The 24,224-nt window shown below is 40.0% G+C and overlaps 1 protein-coding gene across 17 annotated transcripts in view; it reads right to left on the reverse strand.

The window, feature by feature from the left end:
• Nucleotides 1-23,916, reverse strand: part of Arpp21 (cAMP regulated phosphoprotein 21) — a 121,130-nt gene extending 97,214 nt beyond the window's left edge. For 15 of the 17 annotated variants that reach the window (XM_059267159.1, XM_059267160.1, XM_059267154.1 and 12 more), the window contains exons 1-7: nucleotides 23,791-23,916; nucleotides 22,824-22,865; nucleotides 22,034-22,123; nucleotides 17,543-17,684; nucleotides 16,146-16,224; nucleotides 15,461-15,520; nucleotides 14,631-14,771 (exon numbers count right to left, since the gene is read on the reverse strand). In XM_059267159.1, coding sequence (XP_059123142.1) covers nucleotides 14,631-14,771; nucleotides 15,461-15,520; nucleotides 16,146-16,224; nucleotides 17,543-17,684; nucleotides 22,034-22,123; nucleotides 22,824-22,865; nucleotides 23,791-23,916 — 680 coding nt within the window. The remainder of the gene's footprint in view (nucleotides 1-14,630; nucleotides 14,772-15,460; nucleotides 15,521-16,145; nucleotides 16,225-17,542; nucleotides 17,685-22,033; nucleotides 22,124-22,823; nucleotides 22,866-23,790) is intronic. The other 2 variants (XM_059267156.1, XM_059267152.1) reach the window with 2 other exon arrangements.
• Between the last annotated feature and the right edge of the window lie 308 nt (nucleotides 23,917-24,224).

Below are 24,224 nucleotides of genomic sequence, written 5' to 3' on the forward strand. Positions count from 1 at the left end.
TTCCAACCAACATTTCTTTGGCTGTTCTATCATTTTCTCCCCCTTAGAAATTAAAATGAGGATGTCAACTTAAATAAAGATGTTGATTACATCAATGTTAATTATATCATATCAATGTTAATTAGTCTCTTCTGATATCCTCAGGCACTAGTCTGTTAAGCCCTAATAAATGAAATTATTTACCTAAATCTACAGCTATCCTTTTTGTATTTGTTTCTAACAGCCATCAAATATTTACACACAAATGAGAGAACCTGAGAAGATGGACATTTTGAGGCATGGTCACAAGGTAAATTTGTTTAGTCTAATTTCTTCTTTCAAGATAAAATGTATTTGAGTGAGAATTCAGAATGCTAGCTGGTAGGTAGTTTATGTGGGTTGGACACTGTTTCCTTACAAACCATAATCCTTAGTGGCCATATCCAAACCTGGTGCCCGGGAAACACTTGGCTGAATGAATCAATCAATCAATGTATAGACGAGAGACAATTTTGCTTAGCTGTGTACAAATCATTAAAGCTCAGGGACTGATCAAGAGTCACTCAGTCAGATATGAAGTCACAATTTCTGTAATTATAGAACAGGACATCAGAGAGTTTGGTTCACTGGAGCATAAATTCAAATTGAAAACAGAAAGATCATTAAACATTGAATTTATGTTTATTAATCATTAAAATCTTCTTACAAAAGTCCGAGTTTCTTGGGTAGGGAAGAAATCTCAATCCTCCTCATTTTTGGCTCCTTATTCCAAGAACATCTTAGTGTAAAGTGTGACAGAGTTCTATTTCATCATTCCTTCTGAAATCTCATTTCATCATAGTGCTGTTATTTATAGCAACATTTATCACATATATGTATGTGTGCATGAAAAATATTTGATAGCATGACAAAACTTAATCAGAAGGTGTGTTGTTATTCATAAAAAATATGAACAATATTTCATACTTTGATATATATATATATATTATACAAAATGCATTCTCAGTGATTGATTTGAAAGTTATCTTCTTTAACGATATTTTCAAAAGTTAGAAAAATATTAGCTCCGTAAGGTTTCTTGAAAAATATTTTAAATGCTCATAAAGTAATTTTGAAATTTGTTTAAGAATAATTAAGCAAGTGTAGTAACTTTTTTTCCATGTTGGCTTTATGGAGAACTGTTCATGACTTTAGACCTAACCAAAGTATAAATTGAAATACTACAGTAATTGAATTAAAATTACTGACAATGGGCCATTGAATCACAGCTATTTAAAAAATCACGTTTACAACTAATTGAACAAGTATTATTTCTGAGTCATAAGATGAATGACACTAAAGTAATACTTTTAGGGATGGTATTTCAAATGGTAATGAATTGTTTTTAGTCTGTGAATACAGGTATGCAATTCAAAAACAATTCTCAAAGCTACAGGAAAAAAAAAGGCCACGCATTTATTAAATGATGATAAGTGGACTTAGCTATGTCCCTCATGGACATGTATCAATTTGTCTCTTTTTTAAGAATTTGCTTCATGAGATATCATGTCTACCTTTCTATATATCATTGCTAAAATGCATAGGAAATAAAATTAATGCTTAGTTTATATGAGTAATAGCTTCCTTATCACAAGGTAAAAAAAACCTTTTCCCACAATTTATAGCACATATGGCAGACCCCCTGCTCCTGTATAGTGAATATGCCTTCATCTCCTGCCATCATCCTGGCCTCTCTGGGGGAAAAAAATGAATATTTAAGTTGACTCTACATTGTTCCTCCTTTAGATGGAACTCATGGAAAAGAGGGTAGCTGGTGAAGATAACCAAATCTCTCTTCTACTCAATCAATTCCAATCTTAGTTAAACATTTTTCAATAGAAGCTTTAAAAAGTGAACATTCATTATTACTCCTCTTTTGAATGTTATGCTTATCTTTAAGTATTTTAAACAGTTTAGCCTCACTATTAAGCTCTTAAGACCAAACTTGTCACTCTTCTTCCAAGTAGTTCTGCTGAATCTTGCCCTCCCTACGCAGAAAGGAAGAGCTGAACTCTCTTGAATGGGGGTGGGAGTGGGGGTGATAGTTGGTAGGGGGTGATAGTCAGTAGTGAGGGTAGGATAACAGAGGCCTTGGCATGTCACCTAGCCTACAGGAAAAGTTGAGCTGATCTGATAGGAGATAAATACCATTGCACAGAGGGAGAGATTGGCTGGACAGTGAAGTAAACAGTAAAGGATTTTGATTGTCAAATATAAATAAACCTAAGAAAACTGTGAACATGTCCATTAAAATGTTCACAGGGGTGGATCTGTGACTGAAAATAAATAAACAAGTCCTGTGCCCTCATTGAATAAGTAGATTTCACCATTTCTCATATCAGTCTGTCATTTTATTCCACTTCATTTCCTTTTGAATGATATTATATGCTATACTTTAGTACAAGGAGTGGAAGTATTTTTAGTTAGCTTTATATATATTTTGCACTTATTTACTATTTCCTTTGTATGTGCACGTGCATGCCCCAGTGCCTGTGTGGAGCTCAGAGGACAACTTACTGGAGTCATTTCTCTCCTTTGACTATGTGAGATCTAGGGAATCACACTCAGGTCATTTACAGACTGAATCATTTTGCCAGCTTTTTGTACCTTTTATTATTAGAATTTTTCAAATTTGTGTTTAGAATTTGTATTTTTTGCAAAATCATTTTTTTCTTTTGTATATATGTATAGTGTAGGTATATATATGTCTGTGTGTATTCATGTGTGGTAGATTACACATATACTTATGTACATGTTTTTGGAGGCCAGAGGTATACATTGGATATCTCCCCCAATTGCTCACCACCTTATACTTTGAGACACCATCTCTCTCTGCATCTAGCGCTCAGTGATTTGGCTTACTAGCCAGCACACTCCAGGGGTCTTCCATTCTCCTGCTCCTCAACACTGAGACTATAGGTATGGAACCATTCATGTCTTTTTATTTGACTTCTGGAGACCCAAAGTGAGTTTCTCCTGCTTTTTGTAGATCAAACCATTTTGCTAGCCATTTTCTACCAAGTTCTTTTAGCGTGGTTAAGTGTTAATGGACATTCAGGCTAACAAGTTACCGTGGACTGCCACAAATGACACAGCAAACTACTCAAAGGCAGCTTGAGTCTGTAAGACTCTTCAGTTGATGTTTTTGCTTTGGTAAAATTACTGGGCTATATGGATGAAGAAGCTTAAACATGCCAATTTGCCTTGATAGTGTGATTCTATTTCTAAGAAGGAATCTGAAGGAAATGGGTGTAAATGAACACCAAATTCCATTTCATAACAATAGAGGAGTGAAGATCTGTCCTGTACTGCATAAAAAACTTGAGGCCTGTTAGAGTAACATGAAGACCTCTAAAACAATATCCAATAATATTGACCAGCAAGTAAAAACACTGTATAAAAACACAAATACAATTTGACTATGTTGATGTTAAAACTACAACACATGATAACAGGAATAACATTAGCAGAAGGCTTATCCATGGATGGTGAGCTGACAGGCAGCTTTACTTCTAAACTTTCATGGATTTGTAATTATAATAATCATGTATTATTTTATAACAACAAAATAATGAAAGCTATTATCTCAGACAACAGCAAAACAATTCAGCAACTTAATAGTGACTCATACCAAATCATTGGATTATAAAAAGTTATTCTTATATTTTGAATATGTTACTCTTTCATTAAATGTATTATTTAATAATCTGCTGAATTGGGGATTTAAATGGTTTGTTTTGTCAAATTATTTTTTAATCTTTCTATTGTAATGCAAGGTTTTAGAAATGTAAGATTAAATTTTGCTCTTTGCCCCAATCAGATTTCTTACACTAAGATCCTCTAGTACATGAAAACTCATCTCATACTACCAAATTCCCATGTTTATTGGTATGTTCTTCTTGATTTGTATGAGTAGAAATTTTACCAATGACAAAATAACAAGCAAATGTAACAGTCACCAAGAAGATTTTGTGTGTGTGTGTGTGTGTGTGTGTGTGTGTGTTTTGTAAAGATGTTATAAAGAAGAGAAAAAAATAATATAGGAAAAGACTTAAGGGGCTCAGAAGGACACGATAAAAAATTTAAAAAGTGAAATAAATTACATACAGTTAGGGCCTGATATGGTATTCTTAGTTTGTGTGGCTAGTTATTCATGAACTGTATTGAGCATGGAATTTCAAAGCTGCCAAATAGGGATACAATCAGACCACTGAGCTTAAAGACACTGGTATCATTCTTCAAGTTTATCTAGAAATCAAGGGTTTGCACAAATGGGAAATAATATCTATAATATAGGAAGAAAAAGTCCTTCAAAAATGGCACATGGATGATTTTACATGCAACGCCTATGAAGTATTGTCAACTACTATCTTCAGATACAAAGACAACTTGCAATACACACCCAGGTTCTTGACACTATACACCCATTCCTATGCTTTTATGCCATAAGTACCAAAGACTCTGCAAAGATGACTTGTACTGGGAAAAATTGCCAATTTTAGGGTTACTGTTGGTTCAGATTCAGGATTTGTTGAAGATAACTTTAGGATTCTTCTTTTTTCAAAAACCTCAGTGGTATTTTTTTTAAGTAAACCTATGACGCAATCATGTAATGTCCACTGACACATGTGGTCCATGCTTCAATCTACTTGTCCTTCCTTCCTTACCAGCTTCTGCCCTGACATAAGACACCCTCTGCATGTGGCTTTGACATGCTTTTCCTTTCAACACTTCATTAACGAGACATTTTTTTGTTTGGTTCCATCATATTAATTTATTGAAAGTTTTCTAATTCTAAGCTTTTTCTCACTGGTAATAGACTGATAAGATGCCTAGACCCTGGGTGTACCTTATCCATCCACTTCTGTCTTACATGAAGAATCTGAGAGGAGCAAAGGGGAAGAACTTGAGGTAAATATGATCAAATTACATTGTCTGAAATTTGTTCAAGTTAGAGTTTCTATTGCTGTACTGAAACACCATAGCCAAAAGCAATTTGGGGAGGAAAGGATTTATTTGGCTTGTACTTCCACATCATTGTTCATCATCAAAGGAAGTCAGAACAGGAACTCAAACAGGGCAGGAATCTGGAGGCAGGAGCTGATGCAGAGGTCATGGAGGGGTGCTGCTTACTGGATTGCTCATTCCTGCTTTCTTATAGAACCCAGGACCACCATACCAGGAGAGGTACCACCCAAAACAGACTGGACCTTCCCTGATCAATCACTAACTAAGAAAATACCCTACAGGCTCGCCCAGCAGGCTAATCTTTTTTTTTTTTTTTTTTTTTTTTTTTGGTTTTTCGAGACAGGGTTTCTCTGTGTAGCTTTGCGCCTTTTCCTGGAACTCACTTGGTAGCCCAGGCTGGCCTTGAACTCACAGAGATCCGCCTGGCTCTGCCTCCCGAGTGCTGAGATTAAAGGCGTGCGCCACCACCGCCCGGCTTTCAGCAGGCTAATCTTAAAGAGGCATTTTCTCAATTGAGGTTCCCTGTCTCAGATGACTTTAGCTTGCATCAAGTTGACATAAAACTAGCCAGCACTAAATTCTCAAAGATTTAATAAATACATTTTAAAAATATTGTTATAGTAATATATCCAATGACTCTAACTTCCATTCCCTAAAACAAAATCCCAGTGCATTTTGGAAAATGCACCAATGACTGCAGAAGAAATGATCATACATATTTACTGTAGGGTATCGTTAATATTAAAATGCTTTTACTGTACAGACAACACTGAAAAAAACAAGCCTAACATGTCCTGAGTCTTTTCAGTCATGTATCTTATTGACTGTGTTATTATTATTATTACTTGACAATTTAATATACTCTCCATAAAGGAGGAGTCCTGCTCATTTGCTTTGTTGCATAAATTGAAAAAATATAATACGTACTTCGACATGCATAAGAGGGACAAGTAAATGCATGGTGAACCCTGAAGTGCTTTGCCCAGTACTAGTGAGGGTTAAAATACCAGTTTAGAAAATCTTATTATACTGTTTATATTTTATAGATATGCAAAATTAGTAGACATGTCAATAAATTATACTTTGAGTTTTATTACAGTTTATTTATTGTGTGTGTATGTGTATGTACATGTGTGCATGTGTATGTGTATGTATATGTGTGTGTGTACATGTGGGTGAAGGTCACGGGGCAATTTGTAGTAGTTGGTTTTCTCACTCCACTGTGTGGATCCTGGTGATTGCACTCAGGTTGTCAGGCATGGCAGCAAGTGTCATTATGCACTGAGATATCCCTTCAGTCCAGAGAACACCAAGAAATATTTAACGAACATTCTCATTGGGGTTAGAGATATATAAATTATGATAGATCCGATCTGTGTTGTGATATTTGAATAATGTTTGATTCATGAGTGTCCAAATGGGCCAGTCAGGTGATTATGAAAATAATTCTGTCTTTGAAAAATGTGAAAAATAAATGGTGTTTCTTGTAATGAAGGGCTTTTTGTTTGTACATTATAATGCTTGTGTGAATTAGCCCATTAAAACTTACAGGTAAATATTGTATTTCCACTAACGAAGAATTGGCATTGTGATTCAGTTGACAAAGAACTGCCATATTTCTTCTTTGCTTGCTTTTTGAATATACAAAGAAAAGCTATGATTTTCTTTTGCCTGATTTGAAGGAGAGGGTAGGGGAAATAGAGGTTGGGAAGTCTGGGGTTTTGCTCCTCTGCATTCATGGTGGGATCTGAAAGGGGCTGAGGAGTCAGATCATGGGATTGAAGGTATATTGTATGCACTCATTTCTTTTGGTCGACTCCAATTTGTTTGAAGAGTCTCCTTGAGCTTTATAGCATATTTAACCTCCACATCCATGACACACTTGTCTTTAAGTGTTTCCCAAAATCATTCAAGACAGAACTGTCAATTCTGTAGGCAAATCTAGAAGCCGCAAGGTGAGCCCTCAGTATTGAGCCTATTCCTTCTGTCTGCAGTGAACATCTGTGCATTCTGAGACTCAAGTCAGAGCAATTTAGCTTCCTCAAGAACTATTATACAATTGGGCCAATATTATAGGCAGTGTGCACTGTGTGGTATCCTTTCTGTGGCTGTTCTGAACACCTAGTATGCATTATGTATTAAAACACACACACATACAGGCTTGGATTCATGCCCTGTGGGTGTGCTTGCACACTTACACATTCAATCTTAATGAAGCTGACTTGCCACACAGTGAACAGAAGATGGCTAAGTACTTAGATTTTCAAAGCATGGTACTTTGAAATGTGGCGCATTTGCATGTGCATGTGTGTATGAAGATCAGAGGTCGACCTCAGGTATCATTCCTCTGCATATGATCCATCTGGAGTTTTGTTTTGTTTAATACAGGGTTTCTCACAGGCCTAAAAATTTCCATTTTGGCCAGGCTGGCTGTCTAGTGAGCCTCAGTGAGCTTCCTGTCCATATCTCCCCAGTTTGGGGATAAAAGCATGCATCACCAAGCCTGGCTTTTTATGTGCATCCTGGGGATCAAACTCAGGTACTCATGCTTGCATAGCAAGCAGTTTACTGACTGAGCCACCTCCAAATGCCTCTGCATGGCTTTAAAAATAATCAAATGCAAATTAGGAGTTTGAAAGTGAACCAATGCCTAGCAGTGAAAGAATACTGCTTAATTACTCTCTTGCTTTTCAGCATAACTTGACATTAGTGACTCTATGAACGGTAATTCTTCTTCCCATAACCTTTGAAAGGTTAAGAGCTGAGAGGCAGGAGCTCCAGACCTTTGACCGTGCTCTTCTGTAAACTGACCAGGTAGGACAGACTTGGGCTTTGGTTCCTCTCCTATGAGGTGGACTGGCTTGACATCCTACAATGCTGAGAGCTAACTGAATAAACAGTCAAATAAATAAATAAATAAATAAATAAATAAATAAATAAATAAATAAATAAATAAATGCCTGGGATGCATCATTGTGTCATATAAAATCTCCTTAAAATAATCGTAATACAGATTCTGTCTGTATACAAGGTTTGTGCTCACTTTGTTTCCAAAATTCAATAGTAAACTCTATCATACAATTGAAAAAGGGAACACAATAAACTTATTTTCCTCCTGCTGTTTCCAAGTTCCCTCTCTCATGCACAGAGCCTTATACTCTCAGAGGAAAAAGCAAGACAATACTATGGAGACAACACAATGTTTCAAGGAGTTGGCACAGAGTTGGACCAAGGTCAACAAACAGCTCTGAGTTTGAGCTTAAGAGATGATTAAGGACCTAGGTGTCTTCCCAAAGAAAGGGTAAAATGTTTAGGGAGATGAATATGTTAATGATTCTGATTCTATCATAAAACAATAGATACAAGTGTCCAAACAGTACATCATCTCTGCCAATCAGATAAGAAACAAGAAGTGGAATGTGTTCAGTCCACAAGCCTCAGGGTTTTACTGAGAGCAATGGAGTTTTAGGCATTTAATCTCTGGATTCTAGTCAGATGACTAGCAGCACCATCCCTACAAAAAGCTTAACAGTAGATTCACCATGTTTAGAAAGGGCAGGGTGCTAACAAACCACTCCAAGATGCACTTAAATAGATGGATGCTTGCTTCTCTGCAGAGGCCTCGAGTAAGTATGAACTCAGCATGCTGCCAGTGTGCTTACAGCACCCCTTGCAGATCTAAACCAAGGACAAGAACTCCATGAACATGGGAGGAAGCCCATGTCTGTTCTGTGTTTTGTTGTGCTTCAGTGAAAACAGTCACCTGGAGAGTATGAAATTCCCCATAGTGGACACCCAAGAACCCCCATGTTAAGTCTCAGTAGTTCAGGGTACTCAGCAGAGCACATGGTCCTTCGCCTGTGCCCAGACTTTCTGTCCTGGGTTTGTGTCCTGAGAAGGTAGAAGGCCCAGCTTCCTGTGGCTAGGATAGTAATGACCTTTCTCTTCAGGGATCCTTAGCAAAGGCCCTTCATGTCATGTATATCACCTTTTAGAGAAGCTTTCTCTAGCTAGAACAGGGTTCGTTGTTGTTGATTTCCTGAACAGATGTCTCAGTTAACTGTGTTTTCTGGAGCAGTCATCCTACATCCCACACCGCAAGAATCCTAGGGTTGAATCCTAAGCACTTAATTCTCTTTTTGTTTGTATTGCTTTGATTTGTTTTTGAGACAGAGGCTCAGTCTGCAGCCTAGGCTACCTTTAAACTCATCTTGTAGCCAGGCTGGTCTGAAACTCACTATGTACCCTAGGCTGGCCTCAAGCTCATGAAAATCTTCCAGTGATTTAGAGTGTCCTTTGGACCACTACCCCTATCTCACAGTTTGTGGAGAATGAAGTACAGTCCTCCAATGCATTTGCTACTGCCATGCTCTGCTCTGCACTCTTAAGGGTAGGGAATTTGAGGCAAGGAGAGTGGGCGGATGTGAAAGATGAAATGGAAATTGTTGAAGAGATGACAACCTTTTAACATGAAAATTATCAGAGACAAGTTAAAAGTTGATCTGCAGTATGCAAAGATACCCAGGCATGCATGGGTAATAATCACATTGTTTGTGGGAAATGTTAATGTAAGCAGATGGTTTCCAGTCTCCAAATGGTAAACTCCAGATCTACATTCTATCTCTGGGATGAAGAAAAGAAGAAGGAGATAATAAAAGAGCAAGGGGACCCTCCAGAAAAAGAACAATGAACATCTTTGTGCTAAATGTAGAAAAATAATTGAAAGAGAGAAAATGGAGATCAGGGAGACAAAGAAAAGTACAAAACTTCTAATATAACAGGCGCATACTTGTAACATAGAAAAACTTGACAAAATCACTTTCAGAGTTTTAGTTTTCTGCCTAAATGTGCAGAAGTTAACATTAGTCCGGAATAGAGTCTCACACTTATGATCGCAGCTACGTGGGAAGCTGAGGCAGGAGCTCACATACTCAAGCTCAGCTGGGGCCACACAGTGAGATCTTGTCTAAAGACAAAGATAATACTAGGAAGAAAGAAAGAGGCTGGAGATGAGGGCTACCATAGCCCAGGGGCAGAGCTCTTTCCTAGCAAACATGAGACTCTGGGTTCCACCTCGAACATCACAGAAGAATAAAAGCAGCATTATAGAGAACAAGCACATTATAAGATCTTTGGTGATAGTCAAGCAGCACAGATCCCAGGATCTGCATCATGGATGTTGAGTGGGTGACACTACTGAACCTGACAGTCAACCAGAAGTCCAACAGTGGGAAATACACAGTGTTGCTGTCAAAATTCAGAGGGGCGGGGCAATGGAACCAATGGAACGTGAAAAAGACAAGGATAACAACAAGTACAAAAATATAGGGCCTCATTTCAGACACAGAAATTACTGTTTTAAGAAAAATTCAGACAATTATAACGGGAGGCCTCTCTAGAGACCCAGTTGATGTACCAAAAAGTATGCCTAGAGGCAATTGGTCACATACTCTGACATGTTCTTTCTTGGTTACTTCTGAGGTCTAGAAAACCTGCAACACTACAGGCCAAGATTATTTTATAGTTCTCTAATATACATAGTTTTGCTTGGATGGCAGTGCCATTTTGGACTGTCTCCCACAAGAACTCCATGATAACTCTCTACTTTCCCTAGGTATCCTAACTCTAGCCCTACAACTTGGTGATGGGAACATTTGGCCAAGCCTTCCTATCCCTGTCACTATTCTCTCTTGAACACATTCTACTTGTTCACACCACACTGACTTCCCTAAAGCATCAAGGTTGCCTATCAACACTCCTAAAGCCTTAAGGGCTCTCTATCTTCAAGGTCCCCTTTATATAACATTCCACGGGATCTCCCAGTGACATTCTGTGAAGCAGAGAATCTTTGCAAAGTCCTCAGCCTGGAGGGCACAAGATCAGAGCTGGACTCCTGATGGTAGTGGTTAATGCACAACCTTGGCTGATTCCCTCTCTCCCTCTCAGCAGATTTCCTCTCCATTCCAGGCACTAGTGTGATGTTTAAAATAGTCTTTTGTTAGATGGCTATATGAGCTAGATCACCATCTCTGCAGAAAGCTCAGCTCTTTGCCACTGCTCAATAAATGAAGAAGAATATTAGCAGAAATTTGTTTAGATATACTGGATGAATCCTCCCTTCCCTGCATTTACTTGACTGTTGGTTCTCCTCAGTTTTGTCCACTGCTACAGGGCATGGAGAACACAACCTCTCTGCTACAAAGCCACATGTTCTCTGGGGATCTCAAGAGTACTGAAAGTATTAATGCAAAACCTCTAGTGACGTGACTCCAACTCTTAACATCATGTTTTCTTGTTCCCCGTGGAGCTGAGGTATCTAAAGAGAGTCTAGGGCTACTGATGGCAGAGGTTTTATAAGAATAGATTATCTTCTGTACTAACATTGTTGATAAGCATAACTCATGGATGTTCTCCTTCAACAAGCCGCACATGTTAGTAGTGACAAACCAGAACAAGATAGCAGGGACTATGAAATTAAAGAAGATTCTGATGTTTACTGATAGGAATAAGAAGGTCTTCAAAATATCTTTAAAATAACAGCTCTTCAATACCTATTTCTTATTAGATAACAAAGGAATTAAACAGTCGGATCCCTACTTAATCCAGACACACATCTTGAAGACTTGGCTCAAAAGTTAAGATGATTCAGCTTGAAAAAATCATCACATTATACACACTGGTTTAGATTTGAGTCCTGTTAATTATTCTTTCTCTGTAGGCCCCAAACTGAAATTCTCTTTGTAGGATTAGATGTGATGTGATAAATAAACCAAGAATTAAAGTGCAGGGTACAGTGAACACATAGTAAGTGTCAGGATTCTAAGCAGGAGATGGTATCAGTTCACTCACTCGGGAGTGTGGCCTGAGACCAATTCTTTCCGTCATGGGAGAGCTAATGGATGATGACTGAGGATATGACAGAGACTGACAGACAGAGGCCATTCATTCTCCCACATGGTACTCAGACAGGATTTGTTGGTGCTGCCACCAAAGCAGCCACCAACCCTCAAGAGGTGCTGTCCGCCCACACTCACTGTGCACTCCCCTGAAGGTGTAAACATGCACAGCCTATTTAACAATGCCCAGGACAAATAGAGCTGGGGGCTGGAGAGAGGGCTTAGAGGTTAACAGTGCTTGCTGCTTTAGCAGTGGACCCAGGTTCAGCTCCCAGCACCCATATCGGGCAGCTGACAACTGCCCACAACTCCTAATCAAGAGAGAGCTGATGGCATTTCTGGACTCCATGGCAACTGCATTCATGTGGTTCACATAGATAGACACACACCTCTGCAAGCACACACACACACACACACACACACACACACACACACACACACACGAAAACTTTCTAAAAGTGACCCAAGTTTGTGCTTCTTTGGAAGAGAAAAGATTTAGTGCTAGGACTTCTGTTAGTCAGATAATGGACGCCTTCAAGACAGATTATATCCCACAGTGGTGCTGGAGGACTTGAAGGAAACACAAGGATCTACTGAAGAGTCAAGAAGTTTCTGGAGTCATAGAAATGTTCTAGATGTGTTCTGACTCTGGAAGCAGTTGGAATATGACTAACCTGATAAAGAAACTGAATTTTAAAATTCCAATTGTATCTAAATTTAAATGTAAATGGTCATATGGAGATACCACAGTGAAAAAGGCAACTTGGTTAAACAGCTATCAGGAGTATTCACAGAGGCTCAACATCACCAGCAACTAGTATATAAACATGGACTGATATTCATGACTAGGAGACTGTAAAACCATTGGAACTACTCACAAACCCACTATCTGCAAGCTGTAAATCTATCAGGCAGAATCTGCTCCATCTATGTACTGATCCACATTTCCCTTGGCCTCAGAGGGAAATACAAGAGACCACTTAAAAGAGAAAGTCAATCACTTCTCTATTTTGTTCTCAGTGAGTCTGTCCCTGTTTTATGGTACCTTCAAGCCACAGAAAAGCTAGAATGGAGAGTGAAAAACATAAACAGTACACCAAAACCAGCTGGGTACATCTGATGGAAAACAAAGATGTGGTGGCTTAAAGCAGAGTGACCTTTATTTTCCATGACAGTCAAAACAGGAGGCACTAGAGTCAACAATCAGATGAAGTGGAAAGTTGCTAAATTTTGAGATGTGTTTTGCCAGCGCAGTAGAAGGCAACTGCAGGACCCAACAATTCTGCAGCTTCAAGAGCCCTTAAACATTATCCACTTCAAACTGTTCTACAGATATATAAGCAATTTGAAACTCAGAGTAAAAAAGCAAAGCACTCAGTGTCCCTGAGATAATAGCCACTCTTGGTCTCAGCTCCTTACTTTGTGCTCCTCCTCCTCCTGTCTCTCTGCCTCTGCTGAGCTCAGGCCGATCTCTGAGGATATGAGGAGGCTTAAGGCCACCCCGCTTGCCCTAACCTGTGGTGAGCAGAAAATAAAAATGGTTTAACCGTGAGAGCTCTGTTCAACACAAAAGTGCCCTACACTAACATCCAGACACAAAGACCATGTGATTCACCGCTCACCGAACACCTCAAAGGAAGAAAGTTATTTTTTTAAAAGATGATTTACTATTTTTTGAGGATGCCACGCCTTTTGTTAAAGAAGTGGCTTCAGCTCTATTCAAAAGCTACATGGGTTCAAAGGAGACAATTGCAAGTGTCGAGGCAAATGGCATCTCCTATTACTATGTTCTTGATGACTAGATGAGACGATGGGAAAAGATGCGAAGATGAAAGACTGCAATGATCTTGAGAAAAAGCAAGCATTGTCTTCTTAGAGCTAAAACTTAGACATCTGTCAAGCTTAAACCTCTCACAGGTGGAGAAACCAAGGTGACAAATAGCAAATGCAGCAGGCTGGTTGGCCCAGTCAGCAGGACAGGGTTTAGAAGCAGGGTTTCTGCATCCTGTTCAGAGCTTTTACAGAACTCACGTCTCCGCATCAGAAAAAAAGGGAAGAAGAAAAGGACAAATGTCTCTGTGTCTCTGTGTGTCATGGCTTTAAGAATCCTATCCCTACCCATCCCTTCTCCCTCTTTCTGCCCTCCCCCCACCCTCCCTTCCTTTTTGACAGAATCACTCCATGTATCTGGGACTATCCCCAAACTCATGATCTCCTTGCCTCACTCTCCAGAGTGCTGGGACCACAGGCGATGGCACCCTGCCTGGCTTTGCAGGAAGGGTTTATTTATCTATTTACTTACTTAGGCTTTATCCATTTGCAGTACTGGGAGTCTAATGAACTTTGTGCGTGCTATCTATCAAGTCCTCTACCACTGAGCTACACTCCCAGCGCAATGCCTGTTATTTTCATCTGAATGCTATTTTTGAAATCAATCCCCACCATTTTTATGTGTAATTTCACAGAATGCTACTAGAAAGAAGAAAATCATGAGCTTTGTAACAAACAAACAAAAACAAAAACAAAAACAGAAAATGAGTTTGCTTCCCTGCCTAGAGTTTGCACACTTCCCTGGTTCCCATGCAGCCTTCTACTGATCTACATCACCCCACTGCTACAAGCACAGAAAGATAACCAGCACTGCTGCACATATTAAATGTCATACACTTTGAAGTGTATACTGTGATCTTATGAACCAATCCCTGACAGAAAAAGAAAATTCCAAACAAACTCCAATATGGGACTTACATTCTGGTGCTGCTCGTCTTGTTGATGATGACAGATTTTCCAGTTTGATCCACGTTGTGGTCCAATCCGAAGTAGGCCGCCACCCGATGGACCAGCATTCTCTGATATGATGACATCTGCGGGAACTTTTTATAGTGGTTACTAGAACAGGATTACAGGAGGAGTGAAATCGGCATCTTCATTGTATGTCTGTAGCACATTTTATAGGTTTTTACATGTCACTGTCTCCTTTTATCCAGAAACTCTGGCCGCATTTCATTTCAGCATCTCCCGATGTTCTCTCCCACAGACAAATTTCTACTATCATAGATTTATTGATCAAACTGCACTAGGCCTGGCTGTTTTGCAGCCGCACATTCGTCTCATCTGTTACAAAGTGTTCTGGTTTAGTTCATGATACCTTATCAGCAGAGGCAGGCAGAGGACAGACTACATGACATAGGAGAGATTGTAGATGTCTATCTGGAGATGTGTCATTACCCAGTTGACACCAAATGAAGCACAATTATTTCCAGGCATAACTGACTGCAGCCAGCTGGAGCCCATTAAAAAACTATAACAAAAATGAAAAGGGTCGCTTCTTTTTACATCTCCTCCATGCTAATCGATGTCCCCCTGTTTATGGCCATTTTGTCACAAATTTAACAGGCAGGAACACACATGATCCAAGCAATGACCACTCCAAAATCCAGTGACCTCTCCATTTAACATACCAAGAACCGTATGAACGGATGTTTTATCTCTCCACAACTCTCTCTGGCATGAATCATTAACTCAGATACTGAACTAAGACATGTCATCAAATTAGCTAGCATTGCCATTGAACATACTTGCTGTCACCAATGAAATCAATCATTTCCTGCTCCATTTTCAAGAGTATCATCCTGTCCCTGAAAAATAAACGTTCAAAGGAAAGGTCTCATGTACTTTTCAGTTTCCAAAGGGCAAATACAGTTCATCAAATGCAAGGGAAAAAAGAGAAGGCCAATGTCTATCTAATTCATCTTCAGACTATGTCGACTCCTTGAAAGTCATACCATGACTTTGAACTTAGGAGTTTGTTTTAATCTCACTTGTTAAGTATTTGGTATTGTTAAATGTTATCATTTTAATGCTAATTATGACATGTAAATTTTTTAATAATAAAAATACAACTGATAAAAACTTAAAGTCAAAAGAAACTGGAATGACGCAAAGCTGAAGTACTGAATATACGTGGATATGTGCCTGCACTGAGGCATGATTGATTGATGTACTACTGATCATTTCCATTATCTCCCCTTTCCTTCAATCTTTCCTTGGGTTTAGGGAGCTAGAGCTGGCACACTTTAACTTAGGCAGTGGGTAACTATGAAACTATTAGGGCTAGCCATCCATAGGGAAAGCTGAGCAGAGCTATCAGGGAAGGCTGTCTGTGTTGTATGCTTGATTTCTTAGAGGTATTTTGATTGATCACTTTGTAACATTCTATCTGAATCTCCTGCCCCCAAACAAAGAGCCTGTGTCACCATTTACCTGGAATTGTTCTTCAGAGTGTTAATCAGGAACTCGTGTAAGTCTATGCCGGTGGAATCCGTGTACTCTTGGCTGCAGTCTGAAACAGAGCAGGACTAAGTTGAGCTGTCAAGGTTGGTGATGATGGGAATGCAGGGGTGGGAAAGCATTTGCAACCTTTCTGATTTCCTTCCCACTTAGGTCAATTTTAAAGGAAGCCCCCCCCACCTGCCCCACCCCCGGTGTGAAAATACCCACTACCTGGCAGGATAACATCGGAATGAAGACAAGACTTGGGGATTGAGAGGTTCTTGACTGTGGGAAGACCCTGGTGTCAGGGGAGGGGAAGTGTGCACACTGGCGGTGGTGCAGTGTCAAACCCCATGCGTTCTCACTATGCTGAAAACCAGTGGGGCACTGCCTCCACATGACAGGTACATCCAACCCACAGAGACCTCAAGAGCTTTCCATCCCGTGACAACCTTTTTGGTTCAAACAGAGCAGTTTAGAAAAATGAAGCTATCTAAAAATTAATCACTACAAAATATGGCAGGGGATAAATATTTTCAAGTCTTTCTGGTCTCCAGGTGTTGGATAAATCCAGGTTTATACAGCCATTTTAGAAATTTTAACTTCTTTCTTCTTGTACACCATAAGCATGAAGTTTTCATCCAGACAAAAGCTAACCATCTGAAGCAGGGATATATTTGCAGGGCATAACATTAAGAGTAGCTGCCATCCCTAGGCTGGTGGAATTCCCTGAGCTGTCTCCAGCCTGACTCTCTTCATTACAGCTTGACTTACGTCTACTTTGTGCAATTAAAAGTTTATCAGCAGTCTCAAAGTTCTAGACTGTAGGCCTGTGGCTTTAGAAGGAAGGGCTCTTTTCCAAATGGAAATATGATTCTTGTTTTCAAATGAAACAACACAAAATAGTATACAAATGCCCAGATCAAAGTCCTCTGTGCCAGGGAGTCTACTGACCTGCACACACATGTGTGGCTTACTGTGGGAAGGTGCTGAGGTCCTTGCTGTCTTTCTTGTGAGGTCAGAGTGAATGAAACTATAAAGCTGTGTATCACCGTTTTTCACTAATCTGAGTCAGTTGTCAATGAACCTGAATGCAAGAATGTATTTGAATTCCCTTTTTTGCCTCAGCTTGTCATGGAGAACAGGAGATTCAAGAGTGAATTCAAAGAAATAAGTGATTCTAAAAATAACCTCTCTAGCTATACAAATAAGAGAGCAGAAATAAAAAGACAGTGAGGGTCACTTTTTTTTTTTTTAAGCACATACAGGACCACTTGGAAAATGAGGTACAGAGTGCCCGGGGCTGTAAGACTTGTTCACTTTGCAATGTCATCTGGCTATGCATGTGCCCAAATTAAGCAAGGTAAGGAAATGTTTTTCAAATTCACCTTTTGATAACATTCTGATCTTGGGTTTCTCAGATTTATCTCTGTTTTTATCCTTTTCTTTTTCTCTCTCAGAATCATCCTTCCTAGATTTATCCTCCTCTTGCAGGCTGGGGAAACTGGAAAGCTGTAAATGAATAGATTCCTGTTGGGGAAAAAATATAATAATTTAGGGCCAGATGTAATTCCCTCTGCCTGGCTTCCATTTTGCACAGAAGTTAGTAGGTATTGGAAAATGAGAGCCAGGTATGAATTCCTGTTTCTTAAGTGGTTAAAAACAATTAAGCCTGTCAGATAAAAAGAACACTTGCCCTTTAAGGTGAACTAAAATCCAGGAGTCAGCGGGAGGTCAGAAGACACATCTGGTATTAAACTTTGCCTCTTGAGTATTAACTTTAATCAAGCTAAACTCATGTAGATCACAACTCTTATTTTCTCTACAGGTGTATTTTTAAATGTGTAGGGGAAAAAATTCCTCCATCTACTCACATTGGAGGCACTGTCATGTCTAAAAAAGGCTTCTCCAATTTCCTTCCAGAGTTCCTTATAAGGAGAAACGTGCATACAGACAGACAGGTTCCAGGAGTCATAATTACAGTTAGAACCAAGAGAAAGAACACACCCAATAGCCAATTTACAGCAAAAATCCTATCATGGGAGCCAGGTCAGGAAGGATGCCCATGCTGTGGAAAACTGAACCCTACAGCTGTGAGAATCCTAGGCCTAGGGTCATAGGGATTGCTTATGGATGCCATTAATATTTTGTTATGATTCAGTCACAAAAATCACTGCCTTTTAGAAAATGTGGTGAATCCTGCTATGCTTTCATAAGTCATCTATAAATCTATGTTTGGATCAATTTAGTTGCAGTTAATTCTTTCCCAAACAGATTCTCTGAAGCAGTTGCTTGGTACAGATTGCAGTGTTGAGCTGGATCTACTTTTGTATTCCCTCATTTTATTATGATTTTTTTTTCTGGAATCCAATCTGCTTGTATTGATAACCACGCAGTAGCCATTACTTTGATTGCACACTTGCTTCTTTGAAGCACAGTGCGCCAAATGACGTTTTTGTTGGGGATTTTAGTTTCTGCAAAGCGTATGCTGACTGGAGTTATAGTGACTTAGGGAGGATGAGGCTAGGTTGTGCAGATGTGAGAGATCACACGGTGGCTCTGCTTCATGATGTGGGGCACGGGGTGGATAATGTTTCCAGTGAAGAAGAGTGTTTCTCACAGAAATTTTCCTGCAAGCTCACCTGACCTGTGACCTGTGATTCTGGCCTTTAACTGTACCCAGGTTGGGATTCATAATGGCTCTGATCAAATCTGGCTAGTTGAATAAGCACAAGGTAGCATTCCTCAAAGTGAGCTGTATGCTTTGGGAGGGACTACATTGGAAATGATAACTGGAGGGAAGTCACCATGGTGGCCAGAGGAAAAAACAAAAACAAAAAGATCTCTAACCTACACAATAAAGAAGATGAGATAAAACATTCCACCATCATAAATTGTTAACTAAGCTGGGTTTTCTCACTCCCAGGAGTTTATTCTGTGGGTGGATATATACAAGATATGTAAAGCAGAGAGAGATTCTATTATCATCATTCTTTGCATGATTAAGGACAGAACTATTGCAATCAGTGAGGGTTCAAGTAGGATCTAGGATTTTGATTTTACTTTTACTTTCTCAGGAAATCCCTGGGACATTTCCTGCTGAGATGTGTCTCAGGATGGGATGAGAAGAGTCAGTCCATCAGTAGACTCAGAGAGAAGCAGTGAGCACGTGAGTCACAAGAGAATGGTCCCATTCCTTCTTCAGAACTGTTGGAACCATCCAACCCTCTCTAAGTTGGAATCTAAAAATCATCATGTTGGCAATATATTCTATACATAAAAACAGAGGCCAAAGACATCCACTGTAGAAAAACGTACAAATTGATGCTTTGTGTTGACAAATGCTACATTCAGAATAAAAAAAATATATATTTTCTACACATAAATATACAGTATGGTGTAGAAAGAACACACAAAAAGTGTTGTAGAGTTGGTAAAAAACAATCTGTTATTTTTTAAATATTTTTATTGATATGCTCAATATTAAAATACAAGTGTTAATAAATACATTGGTACAGGATAAGTTTATACCCAACAACAGTAAAAGAATGATTCAAGTTGCAATAACACACTGATCAGTAAATAATATAACATTAGAAAAGCACGCTTCCTTTAACTCAAAGACAGACTGAACCATCCATCTGGTGTGGGTCTGAGATCAAGTAATACAGGGAACAAGAGTTTTCCCCACACAAGAAAATGAAGGCAGTTTTCCAAATACTGTGAATATACAAACATGGGGGAAGCGATACATTCCATATACTGTATACCTCTCTGGGAGTCAGTCCACACACTTTCTAAGTGTCCGGTGGTATCCAGTGAAGGCATTGCCTATAAACTCTAAGATGGGACCACTTGCTTATGCATGTATCCATTGGTTTTCTACCCACCCCTTATTCCCACCATCCTTTGGCTGCCAACAGAAAGCTTGAGGACCCTAATTCTGTCCTCCAACACTAACCTTGTTTTCTGGGTTCAGAGCCAGCAGGAACAAAGCACCGTTTGCACCCACTGTGTGAGAGTACCTAGACCTGCCTCTGGAATGGGTGCTATGACACAGGTGACCCTTACCAAAACTCCTCTTGTTCCTTGTCAAAGGAGACAAAGAGCAGATGAAGTCTACAGAGGCTGGCCTCCTCTGCCTGGCCTTAGGAGTGAGAGACAACTGGGCCATTAATTCTCCCAGAGTCTGCCATTCTACTGGGTTTCACCCAAATCATATGCCATACATTAGAAGCCATCAATCCACATTGATAGTACAAGGCATAATATTCACATCATTTCACCTTTTCCATCTCCATTAAAAATAGATGCACACATAAAATGCTGAAGAAAAGCCACATGTTTCTCAGAGCCCAAGTTTTTTTTTTTAAAAAAAGGCTGTATATGAAACACAGTAATGGCTACTGAATGACAGCTCACCTGTGCCTCTCCACATGAGTGGCGTGTTAAGAAAATGAGACTAGAAAAGAAAACACTCTTAGAACAAAAATCTATAAGGAATTTCTTTTTTGGTTCTTTTAAAGAAGGTGCTCTCCATGTTCTCTGTGTCAGTAAAGAGAATGTAGAGGCTTTCAATTAATGTGAAAAGGGAGGTGGAGATGAAAGAGAGGCAAAAAATCCCAACAAAAACTAATGATTTTGTAATCAATTTTCCCTCCCTTGGGCTCAGGCAGATCACCTGACTTTTGTCTTGACTGCCTTTGGCCTCTGATAAAATAAGCAACATTTCTGCATCAAGACTGTGATTTTCAGAAGTAAATATGATGGTTAAAGGGGAAAGGCTATGGAGGGCTTCATTTGGTCACGAAGCATTTTCCTGGACTTTTAATTTTGGGGTGCCTCCTCATCTTGCTGAAAGGAGCAAAGATAAGGATGAAGATACGCAGCAACTGATCAGTTTCCAACTCACCACCAGCTCAGGTGCTTTTCTGGACCATTTTTGCAGTATTCACCTCCCCCCCCCAAAAAAAAAAATTTAAAAAATCTCTTGCAAAGGCCATAAGAGTATTTCTCCAAAGCTCAGGGCACCTTAGCCACTATTTCTTAAGTCTCATAGGAGCCAACAGTGGTGTGTTTTGTTTCTTGTTTTTATAGGCAGGTGCATTTGGGGAGCTGAGAGGTAAGTTGTCTCCCTAAAGACAGGGTGTTTGGGGTATATTTGGTTCAGCCTTATCAAGAGAGAGCCTTGGTGGACATCCAGCACTATCGTGCTTACTTATCTTTTTTTTAAATTAAGTTTTAATCTAAATTCTTTTGAGTTCCTTTCCATTTGCAGTTTTCAGAGAGTCTGGAAAAGAAACAAATGCAATATCCTGTGTTATACATTTAAACTAGTTGTGTATGGGGGTGGGTGGGTGTGTATGTGGGTGTGGGTATATTTGCATATTTGTGGGAGGCACACCAGGGTGTATGGGTACATGTTCACGTGGAATCAGAAGACAACTGTGGCTGTTTCCCCTCTGGTGCCATCTATCATTTTTCTTTTTTTCTTTTTTTTTTTGAGACAGTCTCTCACTGGTACTTGGGGCTCACTGGCTGGACCTCAGGCTGACTGGCTCTTGAACCCCAGGAACCTATCTACTTGGCTCTGTTTCCCCCATACTGAGATGACAAACCATGCCCAGCTTAAGTGCATTCTGGGGGTTGAACATTGGCCCAAATGCTTATGTGGCAAGCAGTTTACCTGCTAGGTTATGGACCCAGCCCCAAATGTCTAACTATGCAGAATATCTCAGAAACAGAGGATAAAGTAAGAGAATGCTATCTTTCTCCAATTCCCATTTTCTCCCCTGAAACCTCCTTTAATGTCAAAGTAGCGATTGGTCATTCACACCGAGATCTAGTCATGCAAGTCCTTCTCAAAGCAGACTTTATACCTGGTCTTGATGACTGTCCCCTCCAGGTCTAGCTGAAGACTCTTCACAGACAGCCAGGCTTCGGGTCAGCTTCCCTTTGCCTGCTCCTGACTGGAGATTGAGGAAGGTGGGTAAAAAACAGAAAACATTCTCAGTCTGTCAAAGCATGGCCACCACATTTGCACAAACATTCCCAAACCAGGTTTCTCAGGCCAGGATCAAAAGTGTTGCGTGATTCTGTGCGCAAAGGGCTAAGAAAGAGCCAGAAAGCCCCATGCCAAAGGAGAAAACACAAACTTATGCAACAGTTTTTCACTATCTTGACCCATGTGCATGAAGGGTGAATGGATGTCACATTTGTGAAAATATCAGAAGAAATGCCCCATGATGAATTTCCATTAAAACTAAATTAGAAGATTCCACTAAGAAGGTGCTCCAAGCACTGAGCAACACTGCCCAGTTATTTCTAGGTAGAAATCACTTGGAAGATTGAACTGTCTACTCTAAATTTTATCCACAAACAAACAAACAAACAAACAAACAAACAAACAAAAGTTCCAGTGGATGTAAATTGTGTAAAGCACCACTGTACCTTTGGGTGTAAAAAACAGAGAGATTACAACACTACAGGTGTTCGGTTTGTGAACAACAAGCACCCATATCAGAACGAAAGGTTGAGGATCACAACCACACTGTAACAGGACAGCAGGACCCACCCCAGCCTCTGGGCTGTGGGCACATCTGCAGCTCTGATGGGCAATGTGTGATTTACTGTAACTGGTAGTGACTCCTGGAACCTGAAGATCCCTACCTTGGATTTTCTTCTCTCTTGGTTTTGAGCCGCCAGTCGCCGCTGCATGGTAGAAACAGAAGAAAACAAACAGTAAACTCCAGAGAGGCAGGGAGGAAGTTGGAGAGGGATGCACGATCGTGGAGGAGAGAAAAGGAAAGGGGGGAGACATCATCATTGACCATGGACATCTCCTCAGTGGAAGCAAAGGTATTCTGACCACTAGGAAGGACACCCTCCTGGCCAAAGTCCCAGTGTTTTGACATATGTCATTGACATAGCCCTTTCTCCTCAGCGCAAACACAGGTGAGAAGAGAAGACAGCCTGGCTGCTGGGGCATGACGAGATCATTGACCTTGGACAAGACTGGATTGTGGAAAATGCTAACACATTCGTAAATCAGTTAAAGGAAAACCTGTAGCATTTTCAAGCTCAGTTGGTCTTCCCTGGACCAATACTTTTTCTTTGTAATTCACTTCCATATTTAATCCTGTCTCTCTCCTGATTCTTCCAACTGCTGCCAGTACCCACCCCTCCCTCAGTCCCTTTTAGTGTCCTGACTCTTCAGCTGGGGACTCTTGAGCTTAGACTGGTATAAGAAGATATGAACCTTAACATGTCTCTGGTTTATAGAATACACGACTCTTACATTTCTCAGCTATGAGCTCTGTCTCCATCTTTCCATGAGAAAGAGAATCAGTGTCAAGACTCCAAGAGCCTCCAGCCCCATCTGCAAAGGCCTTACATGCACAGCTTGCAATGGTCTAGCAAGGGATACTGGGCTCCTGTATGCAAATTCAGTAATTAAATACGCTCCTTTGATGATATTAGTTTTCATTTCTAAAGGCATATTATGGCATCATTAAAATAAAAAACAACTGGATGAGGATTTTTCCACTGATCTCCTGGATCCTTAACTACCAAATTCCTAAAGGAGTTTTAGATACATCCTAGAGGTGAAAGGCCAAGACAAGTCCCTCTGGCTTACCTGGAGTTCCAGCTTCTCTTCTTCATCCAGACTTTCCGATTTAAGGATGCCATTTTCTGGGGCGGACTCTGGCTCAGTCCGTCCTTCCTCCACTATGGCTGGGTTCAGTTCTCCTTGCTCAGACATTCTCCCAGATGCAAATTGAAACAATGAGGTTTTAGGCCCTAAAAGATTACAGTATCAGAAAATAATATCAGTGCAGGGAAGCGTTTCCAATTATTCTTGAGCTCTCTTGTGCCTCCCTAAGAATTCACATCCAGAGGTGCAGCCCAGCATCCCTACCAACTTGACACACTCAGGAGGAGTCAGTTGACAACATCAAACAGCAAATGCACACATAGGACGCAGGCGCGTCACCTCAGCCTCAGCCCTGCCACGCACACACCGGCACACATGCATGCACCTTCTGTCAACATGAATCAACTCATCTTAGC

This window comes from Peromyscus eremicus, chromosome 7 (assembly GCF_949786415.1).
Source record: "Peromyscus eremicus chromosome 7, PerEre_H2_v1, whole genome shotgun sequence".
In the NCBI taxonomy this organism is placed as follows: Eukaryota; Metazoa; Chordata; class Mammalia; order Rodentia; family Cricetidae; genus Peromyscus; species Peromyscus eremicus.